Genomic DNA, 16,586 nt, shown 5'->3' on the forward strand with positions numbered 1-16,586 from the left:
GCATCATGTTTTCAATAAACTTCAAAACACTTGCACTTTTTCCCAGTGAAATGAAAGGATATTCAAATAGGATGCGAATGGCTTTGAGATGGAGGAAACTAATGAAGTATGCATGCTGTATTACACCAAATAGGATTTTTTTTCTTATTAGATATTAATTAAATCAATTATGAATTCACGGCGAGAGGGAAACTAATAGGGGCTGTTGTCCGATGTCATATCCAGACTATATTCCTATTGTCTTTATATTATCACACAGTGGAATTCACTCTACGAAGAGCGAAGGGTCCGGTCAGTGTGAGCACTGTTTATGTGTAAGAATTGGTGATATATGGGATCCAACTGCTGGGACCCTCCTCAATCCCAAGAATGGGGCTCGGAAATGTCCTATAGGAATGGGGCGATGGCTGGATACTAAACTCTGCTATTTCCAGCCATCACTTAGAGGTTGAATGGGGCAAAGAGCATTTTATAGTCTATAGGGGTTCACTCTCTCTGGCCGCGTTTAAGGTAGACACAGGCAGCAAGTTATTGGGTTCAAATAGTGAGTGGTTTATTACAAGTACATAAACGTCTCAGGTCACAAATCAAAACAGCCTTGTCTTGGCACTGAGTGAAAAAATAAAGGTCTGTATAGCAGATACAGGTTCACAAAGCAGGCTCACTTGCTCAAATGTAAAATCAAGACTTAGTCAGCCTCTAGCAGAGGCTGACCAATATACCACAGGTCTTTTAATCTCCACACACAGACTCTGAGATAGTTGAACTGTCTTAAATAGGCCGTTCAAACCTCGGAGTGGCGATATGGGAAAAGCCAGTCCCACCCAACTCTTCTGGCTGCTCCTAAAACCCGGACCCAAAAATCTGGACCCATTAAAAACCTCTCTGCAACTACTTTGCTGGAGCCTTCTCTATGGACCATATCCCTGAGACGAATCGCCTCCGTGATACACTTCTCCCATCCAGGGCCTTTCCAGCTGCATCCTCCATTGATAGGATCCCAGCAATCAGACCACCACTGATCCACAAGTTAACTTGAAGCCTTTTTCGATAGGTGATAACTTTTATCCACTTTATGGGTACACCCACATGGGATATGGTTGTACTGGAAAATATCCTCTACAGTTTCACAATTTAATCCTCTTCAAAAAATATACTACATGTTGGTTTGGATTTTGCTATGGATTCACCAAAAATGTCACCAAGTTCATTGAAAAGGGTAAAATCTCTGCAGAAAATCCATATCCCAGGTTCATTTGCATGTAGATTTCACACTTTTTTTTTCTCTTTATTGTAGTCCGCTGATTTTCCACCTGTAAAATATTGAAGAAAAGTCCATAGTGTGTCCACTTTGTGTGAACACAACCTAACGTTAAAGAAATATCCCTAACTTATAAAATGGTGGTTTATTGCGAGAACATGCTACCACTTTATTACCGTTAGGGGTCTAATCTTTGGAACCTCTACCAATCTAGAGAATGAAGAGGATGCAGTGCCAATTTCAATCTGTGTTTCCTAAATGGTCGTGCTGTGGCCCTTTTCAAGTAAACAACAAGTGGTTGGGGGCACACCTGTTTTGCATCCCTTTTATTTTTTCCTGATCAGTTGGTCTCCTAAGGTTAGATCCTCTTTGATCATACATTTTTGGCATGTAGACATTATAAATAATAAGTGAGGTCCACCCATGTATCCCATGCATTAGACCACACTGATTTTATTTTTTTCATAATCTGTAAAACCCTTTTTCATCCTTGCCTATTGGGATATGTGGGAGACATAGAGTGTATGCTTCTGTATGAGTGAATCAGGTCCACCCATGTGTTACTTGGATCGGACCACCAATCATCCCACAGATTTCATTTTGTTATAAAATAGGAACTTATAACTTTACAACTGTTGTTGAAATGGCAAAAACATTGCAAATCAACTTACGGTGATTGTAGTAATTGTGGGGTGTAGACCTTGTCCCGATGTCCTCCTAAGTCCTATACATGGAGTCATGAGAAAAGAAAAAGGAATATTCTGGAAATGATACTTTCAATATTTCCAGTGATGATACTTTACCATTTTGAGAAATCTTCCATGGTCCATGTGCTGTATATGGCGTCATAGATGAGGTGGCTTGTCCCTACATGACTTTCTCAAACTGCCAAAGACAATATTAATGACTAATGGAAGACATATATAATATTGTACCTCGTCTCTGCTTCAAATATAAAACTACAATCCTTCTACTGGATATTTCCATTATTCAAAGATCTGCATTTCAGATACAGGTATGTTATCTATTAGCCAGAATACTTGGGACTTAGGGTTTTCCGGATGAGAGTTTTTCTTCTTAATTCGTAACACTATGCCTTAAATATCCCGGTACATATTTACAGGTTAACCCCTAGTATACACGTCACGGCCCAGGCACTGTGTTTCCAAAGCACGGATTTCCGCCGAGGTGCCAACTACTGTATATGGACTTAATTTATTGGGCGGACACCTCCAAACCTTTGTGATTACATCAAAGTTACTTCTAGGCTCCTTCTCCTTTTTTTCCTCTTCTCCTTTCAGGACTCCTACCCTTTCCTTTCATGTCCCAGCTGTAATGTTACACCCCTTTTGCTTCATTTTTCATGTAGTGCCCAGCCACAAAATGCACCAAGGCACCAGCGAAATAAGTTTTTATGATGATATTATTGAGAAGGAAGTTCCTGGCAGGGCTCTACCTAGATATTCCTTGTTACAATAAGTGCAGAAAACATTGAATGCTCTTAAAATACACATTAGACATGGTTCTCTTCATTTGAAAAGTGTTTGTCCACTTTCAGTAGTTGTCAGCAGATGATATTCCTCCTGACCCCATGCACGTGCATGCTAGACTTGGGTCTAACTTGCATGTGTTTTCAGCAGGACCCAAGCAGACATATTGTGTACACAAACTTGGCACTCGAAGACGTTGCAAAATAGAACACTTTACTATTAGACAATCCAAAAATGTGGCACAAAGTTCCATAGTGAAGACATGTGCTTTCTCCGCAACAGTGGTTTGGGCCTGTTCTCACAGCGCAGTACCATTGCGGCATACTTTATTCTCCTATTTGATCCAGGTTACCGATGAAGGTCGGAATATTTGATCGAAACGTCTAAATCGCTTTGGATTCCCGAAAAATTACCATAAGTATTCCATTTTGGATCTTCTTCAAGTGCCAAGTTATTGTACATAGACTGGATGGGATAGGATCCTACTTGCGGACCACTGTCAAGGTTTGCCGTGCTCCAACTGCCTCCTAAAGAACACATATGGCAACGGCTTATTTCCACAGAACTTAAGGATAGGTGTTAAAACTCAACTTGCCGATTCTTATCTCTTATGACTACAGCTGGCAAGGGAGAGACAGGCAACACCTTATATCCACAAGGTAGCCGATGGTCCTGCTGAAATGTGAAGTGTCAGCCGAGTTTAATGTGTATCAATACCCTCAGTCCGAGAATATGAAAATTATTATTATTTATTATTATTATTTATTTATATAGCACCATTGATTCCATGGTGCTGTACATGAGAAGATATAGCCAAAATATACATGTTCATGTGAGATTTTTTTCAAGGTAAGTAGTCACCATCAAAAGACTTGACTCCAAGAACATATCCATGTAGGACAGGGGCAAAACCATAGCATGTTGTGTTCACTGTTTGCCCACTGAGCCAGGTGTTAGAAATGCCAAAGAACAGAGATACAAACCAAGAAATTGGAGAACTCCTTTAATATCTGATGTCCCCCAATTATTTTGTCTTCGAGAAGTCCCATAGACTTCCCATTGGATCCAAGAAACCCCATAAATAATGGACAACAGGCAGACGTTTTGAATATATTTTTTATTAACAAACATCAACATTTCTCTATTTACAAGGACTTTGTCTTTCCTGCAAATTCTTGGTGTGAAATTCCGATTTTTTTCTATAAACGGAGGGAAAAATAGGGGGAGGCGGCGGAGCCCGTGTCCTTGTTGCCCTGGAAACTGATTTATTTATTAAAGGGTAGAAATAATATGAGCTAATATACCACATACCTGCACATCGACAAACTCCTATTTCAGCTTTAGTTGACAATTAAGTCCTGGACAGCTACAGCCAGGGGTTAATGTTACTCATTAGAAGAACTGGGTCATTACTGGCAAATCAAGCCACTTACAGCAGCCGGGCTTAAAATGCAAAAATCCTGCATCTCAACTAGTGAGATTTTTATGTTAATTAACCTTACTTTCTGTGATTTTATATATATGTATGTACTGGGCTGTGTATCAGTTAATTAAAAAAAAAACCACTGCGAGTTTACTTCTTTCAACTCGTTATTTTCCCTTGTCTTTGAAATGGTTTCATTATTTCATAGCAAATGCTTGTGTCTATATGACAAGCAAAACGGGTATTAAAACGAAGAAGAGACACATCATGGAAATCAGTTTGATCACAGGGGAATGAGCAAATAAAGCTGCGGAAATGGGAAGAAATAAGCTTTGCTAATACCTCACCTAAGGAACGCAATGTAAACCCGGCAGAGCCGGAGATTTTGGAGGTGTTCTGTGGTTGTGTGTTTATGCAGCACTTGACCTTCAAGAAGGAAAAGTTTGTTCCAACTTTGTAGAACTTTGTGTTTGTTGTTTTAGTTTTTTTTCATAACCATGAGTCAAGGTGACTTTGTCCCGTAGAACAGAAATGGAAGGATAGTTACATATCTATACACTGATGCAACTAATCACTGCGTAGAAGTAACAAAAAAATTTAGTTTAAAGGAAAAACTGTGCTCCAAAATTTGAACCCAACGGATGAGCAATGATAATTGAGCAGAGGTCTGGACTCCACACATCCACTACGCTCAAAACAAGACAACAGAGCCCAATTCATAAGTTCATGAGCCCTGTTCTAGAGACTGGGAGAGAACCCAGCGTTCTTGGGATTGGGAGAGAACCCAGCGTTCTTGGGATTGGGAGAGAACCCAGCGTTCTTGGGATTGGGAGAGAACCCAGCGTTCTTGGGATTGGGAGAGAACCCAGCGTTCGGACACCCTGTGATCAGTAAAATATCTCCCTCATCCTATGGCTAGGGAATAACTTGCTGCTTAGGATTCATTCACACGTCCGTTCTTACCATACGACTGTTCTTCATGTTTTTCACGAATAGAACTCGTTTCTTAAATAGTGGATGAGACCGTTCATTGGTCCATGTTTTTTTCACAGAAAAGAATTGCAGAGACCAGTCTAATCTTGATTCAATTATCGGATGGAAAACCGCAATGCAACACCGTGGGGTCTTGAAAAATTTGTACAGCACTCGGATGACATACAAAAACTGATGAAACTTGTAATAACCTCTGATGGTAAACATTGACCATACAGTTGAAACTCGGATAAATAAAATATTGATGAAACTCGCAGATTTTATCATACAGAAATCACTGACGATATTACACTAGAAAAATCCTCAAGACCCTGGACCAGCGGCACAGACTACTGACATACTACTGACATAACCGCTGGACCAAGGTCCTGACAATCTTTTTCGTTTAAATAGATTGTCAGGGATAAACAGATTTTTCTTCTCTTCTAGCCCAGTTAGTTTTTTATATTCTTATTTGCTGTTTAAAGTAGTTTTCTTAAACAAATTTTATTTCAGAAAGACTTTTGTGATCCTGATAGTTTAGTTTCCCTTCTCTGCGCTGGACAATCCAAATCTGAACTGATAAGTCATATTTGACACCCTAGTTTCTACATCAAGTCCCTCACTTTCAGTCTGTTTCAGATTATTCAGCTCAATAAGTAGCTTACCTGGGACACTATAGACAAAAGGACTCAAGCCAAACCTCTTTGTTAGTATGATGCCACAAGTCATTTTATGACTCTTTTTTAAGTTAATAGTAAAGTATTGATTAAATGTGTTTAAAGTCCATTTACACTGCAAGATTATCATGAACCGGCGTTTCTAGGAAGATTTGTCTCATGACAATCATTCTGTCTAAGCAGGCTGTCAATCACCTGAGGTGAGATGATATTCTGGTTTGCACAAAAGGTCATCGTTCCCCACAGCACATGATCCTGAATAAGTAGGACCTGTGCTGCCAAGAACAGTTGTAAGGTGACCAACTTAAAGGTCCTTGAGGGGAGATCTGTATCATCGAGGTTCATAGCTTCGGTGATGTAAGCCAGGGAAAGCAGGCTCCAGCATGTATAGTGCTGAGAGAGTTGATAGGGTGCATCAGGGCTGGGTTTACAAGCAGTGCAGAGAGATGAGTGGGATTGACTACTCGCATATCCCTACCCCAGAGGCCTGGAATGGCAGATAAAATGGAAACCAGTTGTCTCATTCAGTGTCTGTGTCTGGAGGTGTGTAGACCTCGAGTATTGCTTGGGTTTGCCAAAGGACTAAAGAGCTGGACACTAACCTGAGTAGGCAAACCCTCACTAATGTATGGACTATTTACTTTCTGCTTAAACCAACCTGTACATTAACCTGCAGATTAACCCCATATCTTCAGATTAATAGCGTTTTTGCACATGGCATGTTCCTTTTACGGTCCCAGTGTACATTAAACTAAAGTCTGCTGAACCTCCTGATACCGGCAGGATGGACCAGCAGTCTAATGTGTATGATGACTCCCTGTCAGATGATGTCAGGGAAGAGAAGGATCCAACAAGCTGGATTTTCAACAGCTGATTGTTTTGTTTTCTGGGAGATAAGATGCCACCAAAGAGGTCTGGCAGCATCTCTCATAGAGACCACAAGAACCAAGCTGAGCAATCCTGTTTGTGGACTATTCGGATAGATAGCTTTCTAAGATATGTAGCCTACTTTACTGACTGGGGAGACGGTTCCTCCTTACTTTACTGTTGTGCTCCACCATGATTTTGAATCATTCATCAACAATTTGAAACTCTTAAAGTCTTTCTCACATAAACCTTCTTCTTGGAAAGTAAATTTGCACGGACAACCTCTCTAAATGTGCAAAATATACCTCTTATCTGTCTGTAAAATCTCATTCACTTGTCCAAATCTGAAGTCAATTCTCCACTGGTTTTTCTTTTTAAGTTAATGGTCACTGACTTTTGATACCGACTGTCTGTCTACGCGCCTTTACCATTGCACTGGGGAAATAAATAGGAGCAGAGGTTTCCGAGGTTCTGTGAGTTATGGCAATTATTAAAATTGTTTGCAGGATTCTCAACCACCGTTACATTTTTTTCCCTCTGATTTTTGTGTCATTTTCCCCAACAAGATCTGCAACCGAACCCCCAGCTGCAGTCATTTATCTCTAACTGGCATTTTAGCCTCAATTTTCCTTTTAACCTGCTTGGAAATCTACTAGATGGTAATATCACATCCATCGCCTGGCTGATAATTCAACAAAACTTCTCTTTCAAACTTCTCTTTTTCCTCCAATGTTTCTCGATTTGCTAACCGTAGGCGACAGCGTCGAAGACGCAGAGTCGTGGTGTTCCTACAAAGATCAAAACCTCATATTACCTGGAGAGAAAACTCCTCTAAATGGAAAAACAAGTGTTACGTTATCTAAGCCTTACTGCAATGACCGCGTGAACTCTTCAACTTCAACATACACCATGGAAAAACCTTGATTGTGCAGTGATCAGAAGCCAATGGCTCCCAGCTAAAGAATACTCATAGTCGAGGAGCGAAGAGCCGGGGCCACAGGGCAAAGCATTAAATGCTTTTGAAATACCTCCGGCCCCCGCAACCCGAAAATGGTATCCTTAGAACTGAGCCTCGGCCGTCTCCCTTGTGTGCTTCTTATCTTCCCAAGTAAACATATTTTCTCTCTCCTTTCATTTAGGGAACATGATAAAGATCCAGAGACCTTCTTCGAAATTATGATGAAACTAAAAGACCAGGGGCTGCCGTTCTGCCTGTCGGTGCTCGGGGAGACGTTTACTGATGTGCCAGGTATATATGCGGCTTCTGCTCTTATAACAGGGTGTAATTACTCTTATTTTCTCACCATTGCTACATAAGTTATTTTATTTATAAGTTGCTGAAGACTTTCTGTAATTCGATGTGGAATTTTTCATGCTAAGTCAGTGAAATCTTTCAATTTGGGTGTAGATCAGAACGATCAGACTTCTAAGACCAGGGACAAAGAGTAAATGCAGGGCTGTTTTCATCTTCGCAAATGTAAAATTATCCACAGGATGGGTGGACCCCCACAGATTCAGAGAACGGGGCTTGGAAATGTCTTGCTAAGCCCCCCAAATACACATTAGAAAGCTGTCAGATGAATGATCGTTTGGCTGACATCTATGTCTCTCGACATACACAGGAACGCTCGGCCAAACACTCGTGTTCTCTCGTTTGGCTACAGCTCATCTCCCAGAGAAAAGGATAGATCGTCAGGGGAGAGTCGGAAGGCCTCCATACTTACTAGACTGTCAGCTAATCCGCCCGATACTGGCAGGTTCCCATGATTTATGTTTAACTTGTATATGGTACTTGGGTTGGTGGCTGGACATGCACACACCTGCTCCTGTCACGGTCTATGGGACTGAAGAAAACTGCAGAGTACAGATCGTTGGAGGTCCCAGTGGTTGGACCCACTGAGTGATCAGCAAGTTGTCAGCTATGCTATTCATGGGAATAATCCTTTACGTTGAAAACTGGAATCATGTTCTATTTTTCTGCAACTTTATTATTTGCAACAAAAAGGCCTTTTTATTTGACTACTATAGAATGGTGAGGGGCCGTAGACTGCAAGGGGAGGGATAGCTAAGATTGCTCATGGTGATTTTCCTGAGTGTGTGTCCCTTACATAGTCTGACACTGTCCAATCAGTTCCGACAGTAACCCTTTCTGTAGGGAGATGCCCACTTGACAAGGGAGGAATGGTAACTCCCAGTTGTCAATCGAATCACAAATTTCTAGATGGAATATGTAGTGAGCGCCACAATGTAGAAACCTAAGAATAGATTTGATAGGTTTAGTATTTTATGGAAAATTAAATATTTACTAAAATAGACAAGTCGTCCTTAGACCAGGCCATCAATGTTGTGGTCACAGGTCGGCCTTTTTACCGACGTTCAGTAGATGTAACCAATGTGGTTGCTGTGTCAGGTACTACTGTAAAGGAGCATTTTACTCATCTTCGGGCGTCTGTGGGTTTAGACCCGTGCCGTCATTAATGAACAAGCCCACAAAAAACCCTTTTAGTATTACACGATGTTTATCATTTTGAACTGTTGGACATAGAGGGGGGGGGGGGTCACATACTTTGTGTGTATGAGATTTGTAAATCTCCTCTAATGTATACAGCACTCTCATTTCAGACGTATAATGGCAATACCTTCACTGCTGCCATATAACGCGCGATATGAACGGACATGAAAAATGCATGAGTTTATATACCGGACGTGTACTCTCCAAATATTTATAGGAAATGACTTGCTTTGTTTGTTCATCGCTTTAGGCAAAGATGTTTATTGGATTTGTTGAGTGGTTTTAATATTACCGCTCCAAAGCGCAAGTCACGGGAAATTTTCATCTCGTACAGGTTTGGAACGTCGCATCTCGCATCACTGCGGACTGTCTGCTCCACGTCAGCCAGAATAATTACTGCTTGTTGCAGACCGGTAACCTACCTCCAATAGCTAAACAGATGGCGTGGACTCGCCTTCATTTTCACTGTCTGTGTAGAAGTTCACTGATAGAAAGTCTGCGGTGCGCAGGTGTTACTAAAGCTTGTTTGCCTTAGAGTTATCTGATGTTCTCTTAGTTTATAACCAGTCTGTAATCACTGGAGAGAGGGTCCGTACTATCTGCAACTTTGATGTGGAGCCACTTTGTGGTCAGTGACAGTCCGTCCTCCGGGTCTGCCTCAGACCATAAAACAGAAGAGACAACAGTGCCAATATAGCTTAATGTCTTCTTTTGTTTTCCCCCCTGAACAGTGGCATCAAATTGACCTAAATGGGGGCCATGATTTTGCTTTTTGCACAGCAAGTGGTAGGGGTACTGCTGCATAAAAAAAAATCAAAAGCGGTGGGGGCCACCGCTGACCATAAAGTGGCCCCATGTTCTAGGATAATGATATCATTTTATAAGCTGGGGATACCACTTTAACAATAATGGTAGAATACTTCCAGTGATCCATAGGAAGTCTCCCTAATAGTCTATGTCCATCCGTTTATCAATCCTTGCTACATGACCAGAGAGTAATGACAAGCCATAAAGTGAGAGAGCTATTTTGCATACTGTATGTTTCGCCATAAAGTGAGAGAGCTATTTTGCATACTGTATGTTTCGCCCATGAAGCATTGGCTGTAAGACTTCACGGTCAACCGGTCCCTTTGAAGAGCACCGGTATGTGGCCCATTTGCTCTACACTGATGTGGGGCAAACACCCCAGATTATGCCGTGTCTAGATGAGATTCTCCCGTGCTATTTATCATTGATCATGTTGTAAGGCTCATTAAAGGTTGAACATTATAGGTTACATACCTCTCCTTTGTGGTACTTGACTGAACGTTAACTTCCACGCTTTTCCGCACAGATCATTGCCAATAAGGCTCCATATTCAGTTTATCTCTGGAAGGGGAAAGCAGTACTTCCTCCATATGATAGTTTCTTTTATTCTGTGAGAGCATTGTTTTGTTTTGTGAATACATGCATCCATATGCAAATATAAATAAACCCTAATGGCGCTCTACTGCAGCCGCAAGAACATGATAGGGTCCAAGGTTAGCATTGAAAAACATCTGTAAGGTGCAATAACTCATGCTTATTAACCCTACTGGGACCATTCGGGTGGCTTCCAGAAGAAAAAGGGAAGAGCTCCTAGATTCCAGGAGGACCAGGCATATCTCTCAGGAGGCGATAAATCCTCCTGGAAAACTTCTGGAAGTTTTCTTGTGCATGACCCCAGCACTTGTGATCCAGACACACATTGGGGCTGTATGGAAGAGACTTGAGAGTGTTGCCTAAAAAGAGGATTTACGGTAACTATTTAACAATATCTTTCAATCTATGTCCAGAAGGGCATCCCTGAAAGTTGGCACGTATGCCATAATTTATTTTTGTTTAGTGGCAATGTAGATACTGCCAACAGAACATCATCACCCATAGTCCCATTTTATTATGTGATTATTGTGTTTAAGGATGTCTGTAATATTTCAAGTAAGGGACACCCTTGTGTCCTAATTCAGGACAAAATGACCTCTAGAGATATGAATTTACTGATAGAGTTGAGCAAAGAAGATTCACACTGCCTTGTTCCGGCATCCAGTCCTCTCCTCCTTGGCAGCCGGACTTCAGTTTCCCCGTCTCAGCATCCTGGGTGCCTCTTTCACTTACTAGACTCCGCAACGTACATTATCACATTGTGGGGTGTAGTAAGTACAAGACGAGATCAGGATGACAGGCCGGTAATGTCAACTGCAGAACTGAAGACTGCCCTGGTCCGGCTGCCATAGAGGAGCGGACCGAACGCCGGACAAGGGCAGCATAAATCTTTTTGCTCAACTCTGTTTACTGATATTTTTCCATTTCGTAGCTTGACCCACCAGATCCAGGGCACCCGCCACTGTGCCAATTCCGGATTAGCTGGTGGCACTCCCAATCTAGGCACCTAAAGCCAATGTGAATGCACCCTTCCATTGATTTGCTTTTAGCCCAGATTATGAGCATAACTAACATTATATCTGGGACTATGTAATCTTGCCCATCACTAATTGCCTCTCCCCACGTAAGGCACACACTTATGCTAATTCCTCTTATTAATACAAGGCGCAGCCATCTTTCCAGGCAGGGTTAAAGCCTTCTGTCGGTTTCTGGTGAAGAAGTCGAGATGAGAACAGTTGCCAACGCTTCAGAAAACCTTTTTGAAACATAATTGGAAACAGAGAGGTGGATTAAACAGAGAAAGTCTTTTTTTTATGCTCTAATCATATGGATCCATTCCAGATAACATTTGGGACCTTTTGGAGATTGCGATGAGAGGGTGGAGCAGGTGAAATGCCAGAAAATGACATCAGTATTGGCGACATTCGTGCATAAGTCAGCGTGATCAATCTCTCTTTTGGGGGCTGTAAGAATCACAGCTCACTTTTGCCCTGGATTTCTGTTCTACCTGTATATGATCATGATATACATTTTTTTTAACCTTTTTTGGGGAGGTCTTAAAGTGATCTCTTTGCCGAAATAGTAATTATACAGTAAATCACAAACTTCTCTTATATTTCTTGTTTCTTTAATTCTTTTAATCAGGTTCTTTGAAAGCTGAGCACAAACCATTATGGCTGTTTTCCTTCCTTTTGATTTTCGGACTCTAGAGTTGCAGTCAGTTCAACAACATAGAAAAGTTGATGGGCCCCAAGGAAGTTAGTGTGTTGGTTGGCACCCAGCCTTTTCTGAATAAAAGAGGCTGTTTTTACAAAAAAAGGGACTTTTCTCACCACCTCTTTAGATTTCCTTTACATCTATGGCTCTCCTTTTGCACAGGGGACATTTAAAAGGTGTGCATAATTTTGCAACTGTATATGTATGTATTGCTCCAACAACTTTTCACATAGTCTTCTACTTTACCAATGTGAAGATAAACTTAAGAAGCGGAATGTTTTCTTTGCACTCTCAGCAGTGCCCGTGATACTCATATATGACCCCAGAATCGAAGCCATGGGCCAAGTTGAGAGCCCGAATTGCAGAAGTCCTCCAAGAATGGTGACCCAGGCATGCTTGAACTCACTGGATGTGGGACTTCACTTGAGTCTTAGATACATTTCCACGGCACTGCATCTTTTCTTACTTTTAAACATATACCCTTATTTCAGGACTTTTGGCTAGGATGTGGTATTTTTCAATTTCCCATCTGTAGTTCCAGTCAGTACTACACTGCAAATTCTTCATTATTTATTTAGACTTTTTTTCACTTTGTGTCACCCTGTTCATGTTTGTCCTTGTCACAACGACATTTCTAAGTGCTGTTTCCTTTATGGGTTCCCTCTTGATCGGTTTATGGGTTATAGCGTGTGGCCATAAGGTTCCTCTTTTCCCATGCAAACCACTGACTGTTCACTTCCAGGAGGAGAGCTGAACTAGACAAAGCTCCAAGCTCCACTGGGGTGGCAGCCCAGGTAGACGTTAGGAGCATGACTGTCACCGTGGATGAAGGAGAAGCTAGGTGCACAACAACGGGAAGAGGGTGGTTGAGCCCAAACACTAGGAAAGAGGGGAATGGAGATCCCTAGGCAGATCTGATAAGAACCTAATCCCTGACTGCCTTAGCGAAAGGCCCTGGATAGTGACAGGATGGGGTGTGCACTAGTCAGCCCCCACTACAACTAAAGACAAAGCTGGAAGACAAATGAGGGAACATACTTAGCTTGAGACAACACTAGAGAGCTCACACCAGCTCCAAGAGGCTCCAAGAAGAAACTAGTCAACTTCTAGCACTTCCAACAGACAGACGTAAATAGAGCTTTCGCCGGCGCCTTGCTGAAGCGACTAAAGATATTTAAGCCTCCAGCAAGGGGGTGTAATTAGCAGCAGATGGTGGAGACCACCGCTAGATCCTAGTGTGAGAAGGATATCACTCCACAACAGAGATGCAAGATCCAGAATGTGCCTGCAGAGCCAGGCGTGGTGACCTTCTACAGTCGTATCTAGAACGACTGTCTGTCACACCTGACACACCCGTGACAATGACATGATTTCCGAATCGGCACCCTGAACTTGTCGCCCAATGTCCATTACTCGAGTAGACAACTAAGAGGAAACAAAAATGGAATGGCAGAGGAACCTCAAGGAATGTCAAATTGTTTTTTTTTCTTTCATATACTGTATATACCGGCACCTTTTTTCCCCCAGATTAAAGTAATGATTTTCTACAGTTATGGAGATTCGTCCTCTCGTTTCTCTTTCTAGTTTATTAGTGAAGCACTTAGGAAATAGAATTGTGTGGCGAGCAGTCATCTCCATCATGGGTTGGATCAACTAGGGAAATGCGCCTGGTAATTACATTTTCTTGATAATTGCCGCACTTAGATGGAAGATGATATCACTTCACTCAGTTAAAACATCTTACTTAAGTCTTCTTGGGCCTGTGTGACTTTTGGGTATCTCGGAGTACTTAAAAGATGCGTGTTATTAATTATCTTTACATCTCAGATCGAGATCCCTTGTAACGTGTCTACCTACGACTTGCTGTAATCAGCGACGGCTTATACCAAGGACGCTTATCCATTATTCGCAAGGGAAGAAGCCATATTTTCCACTTGGCCATTCTATCGGATCCTAACGGGTCAAGAAAACTGTCATTATTTTTTTTACGGGATCTTTTTTTAATTTTGGTACTTTTTTTTTCTTTGTCTCTAAGATATCAATGGATTCTCTCAATCTCATGGATTGGCTATTATCACTTTCCCTCCTTTTCTCATCAATAATGAATTACATACAGCCACAACATTCAAGGGATATTCCATTTTCAGAAAACCCCTGGTCCCTGGCTGCATTTTTGGTTTAAAGCAAACTGTGCTTTGCCTGCCCTCACTTTTTCCAGCGCTGAGTCTCTGCCGCAGCTCCCGATGTCGATTACTGTCTGCAGTTCTGGTGTCGACAGCTCTGCCGCTGATCAATGAGCGTCCCGTGCTGTCAGCTTGGGCAGAGCACAATTTTTATTTTTTTAACCCCCACCTCACCTGGCGGCAGGGGTTTTTGGAAACCGGAAAATACCTTTAAAACCTTGAAGTGAGTACATTGATCATCTGTTGACAATGACAACCATGAAAGGGTTGGATAGTTAATGCAACAGGTGAACAATCCTTGGAATTGATTTGTTGGAAGCAGGAAAGATGAGCAAGCATAAGAATCTGTGAGGCCAAATTGTGATGGCTAAACGGCTGTTTGGAAGCTTCTCCAAGAAGGCAAGTTGGGTGGGGTGAATCCAGGTTGTGGTGGTTCCTTCCCATCAAAATTGGTGTAAAGAAGACCACTTGGTGAACGAGATCATGGGTGCTAAAGGTTTATTGATGCACTTGAGTAGCCATGGCTAGCCCGTCCAGACCGATCCACAAAAGAGCTACTGTAGATCACAGCTTGCCATGTATGGGGCTATGTAGCTGCAGATGGGTCAGGGCGACAATATTGACTCCTGTTTATCACCAAAATTGCCTACAATGCCCAGAAGCGGACCATGGTGCAATTAGTAGGTGACCTAGTCTGAAGAATCACGTTTTCTTGAGCACCACGTGGATGGCTGGGTGAGTGTTGAGGCTGATCAGTTCTTGTTGATCATGGCCTTTCTTGACCAAATGTACCCAGTTGGGCATTGGTACAGCCTATGCTTCCTCATCACAAATGAGTAGGCGTATCTCCTGTTCTAGAACCCTTCCTCAACGGCGTGATCGCTGTTGTACTGACCATATTTGTTGTCACCCAGCTCTCTCAAAAATAGAGATATGACTGAGAATGTTTTTGTATCTAAAATCTAAAAATCGTCGTCAAAAACATTTTTGGTCATATCTCTTTGTCAAGTCTCCTGATGTGTCTGTATTAGAATATAGGGTGTATATTGGTTATCAGTATCCTTAATGGGGTTTGGCCCAACACAGTCTGGAAATCGAGCTGTCCAATCAGTGCTGGCTGTTCATGGACATGCTCTATCAATTAGTCAATCTGCTCAATCAGTGCTGACTATGCAGGGACATGCTCTATCTTTTACTCAATCTGCCTGAACAATACTGACTCTGCAGGGACATGCTCTATCAATCTGTCCGATCACTGACTATGCAGGGACATGCTCTATCAATCTGCCCGATCAGTACTGACTATGCAGGGACATGCTCTATCAATCTGCCCGATCAGTACTGACTATGCAGGGACATGCTCTATCAATCTGCCCGATCAGTACTGACTATGCAGGGACATGCTCTATCAATCTGCCCGATCAGTACTGACTCTGCAGGGACATGTTCTATCATTCAATCATTCTGTTCAGTCAGTATTGATTATTTTGGAACACTATCAATCTGTCCGATCACTGACTATGCAAGGACATGCTCTATCAATCTGTCCGATCACTGACTATGCAGGGACATGCTCTATCAATCCGTCCGATCACTGACTATGTAGGGACATGCTCTATCTATCTGCCCACTCAGTGCTGACTATGCAGGGACATGCTCTATCAATCTGCTCGATCTGTACTGACTATGCAGGGACATGCTCTATCAATCTGCCCGATCAGTGCTGACTATACAGGGACATGCTCTATCAATCTGCCTGATCAGTACTGACTATACAGGGACATGCTCTATCAATCTGCCCACTCAGTGCTGACTATGCAGGGACATGCTCTATCACTCAGTCAATCTGCCCGATCTCTGTTAATCATGCTCCGATGACAAGTGAAATAATGACGCCTAGTTGTCAGTTTCACTTCCAGGAGAAATAAGGAGCTGCACTGGTAAAGATGCTCCAGCATTGTTATTTCAGGGGCAATACATGCATGTACTAAAAAGGCCAAGTTGGGGGAGCTGATGGGTCCTTTTTGAGCATTTTTTGCCCCATTTTTTGTGCTATCTATTGACCAGAGCCTCGAATAACA

At 42.1% G+C, this 16,586-nt stretch overlaps 1 protein-coding gene across 4 annotated transcripts in view; it reads left to right on the plus strand.

Moving 5' to 3' along the window:
- The window catches only part of QTMAN (queuosine-tRNA mannosyltransferase), a 310,972-nt gene that overhangs the window by 159,196 nt on the left and 135,190 nt on the right, over positions 1-16,586 (plus strand). For all 4 annotated transcript variants that reach the window (XM_077273016.1, XM_077273013.1, XM_077273015.1 and 1 more), the window contains exon 6: positions 7,833-7,942. In XM_077273016.1, coding sequence (XP_077129131.1) covers positions 7,833-7,942 — 110 coding nt within the window. The remainder of the gene's footprint in view (positions 1-7,832; positions 7,943-16,586) is intronic.

This window comes from Ranitomeya variabilis, chromosome 7 (genome assembly GCF_051348905.1).
Source record: "Ranitomeya variabilis isolate aRanVar5 chromosome 7, aRanVar5.hap1, whole genome shotgun sequence".
NCBI classification, from domain to species: Eukaryota; Metazoa; Chordata; class Amphibia; order Anura; family Dendrobatidae; genus Ranitomeya; species Ranitomeya variabilis.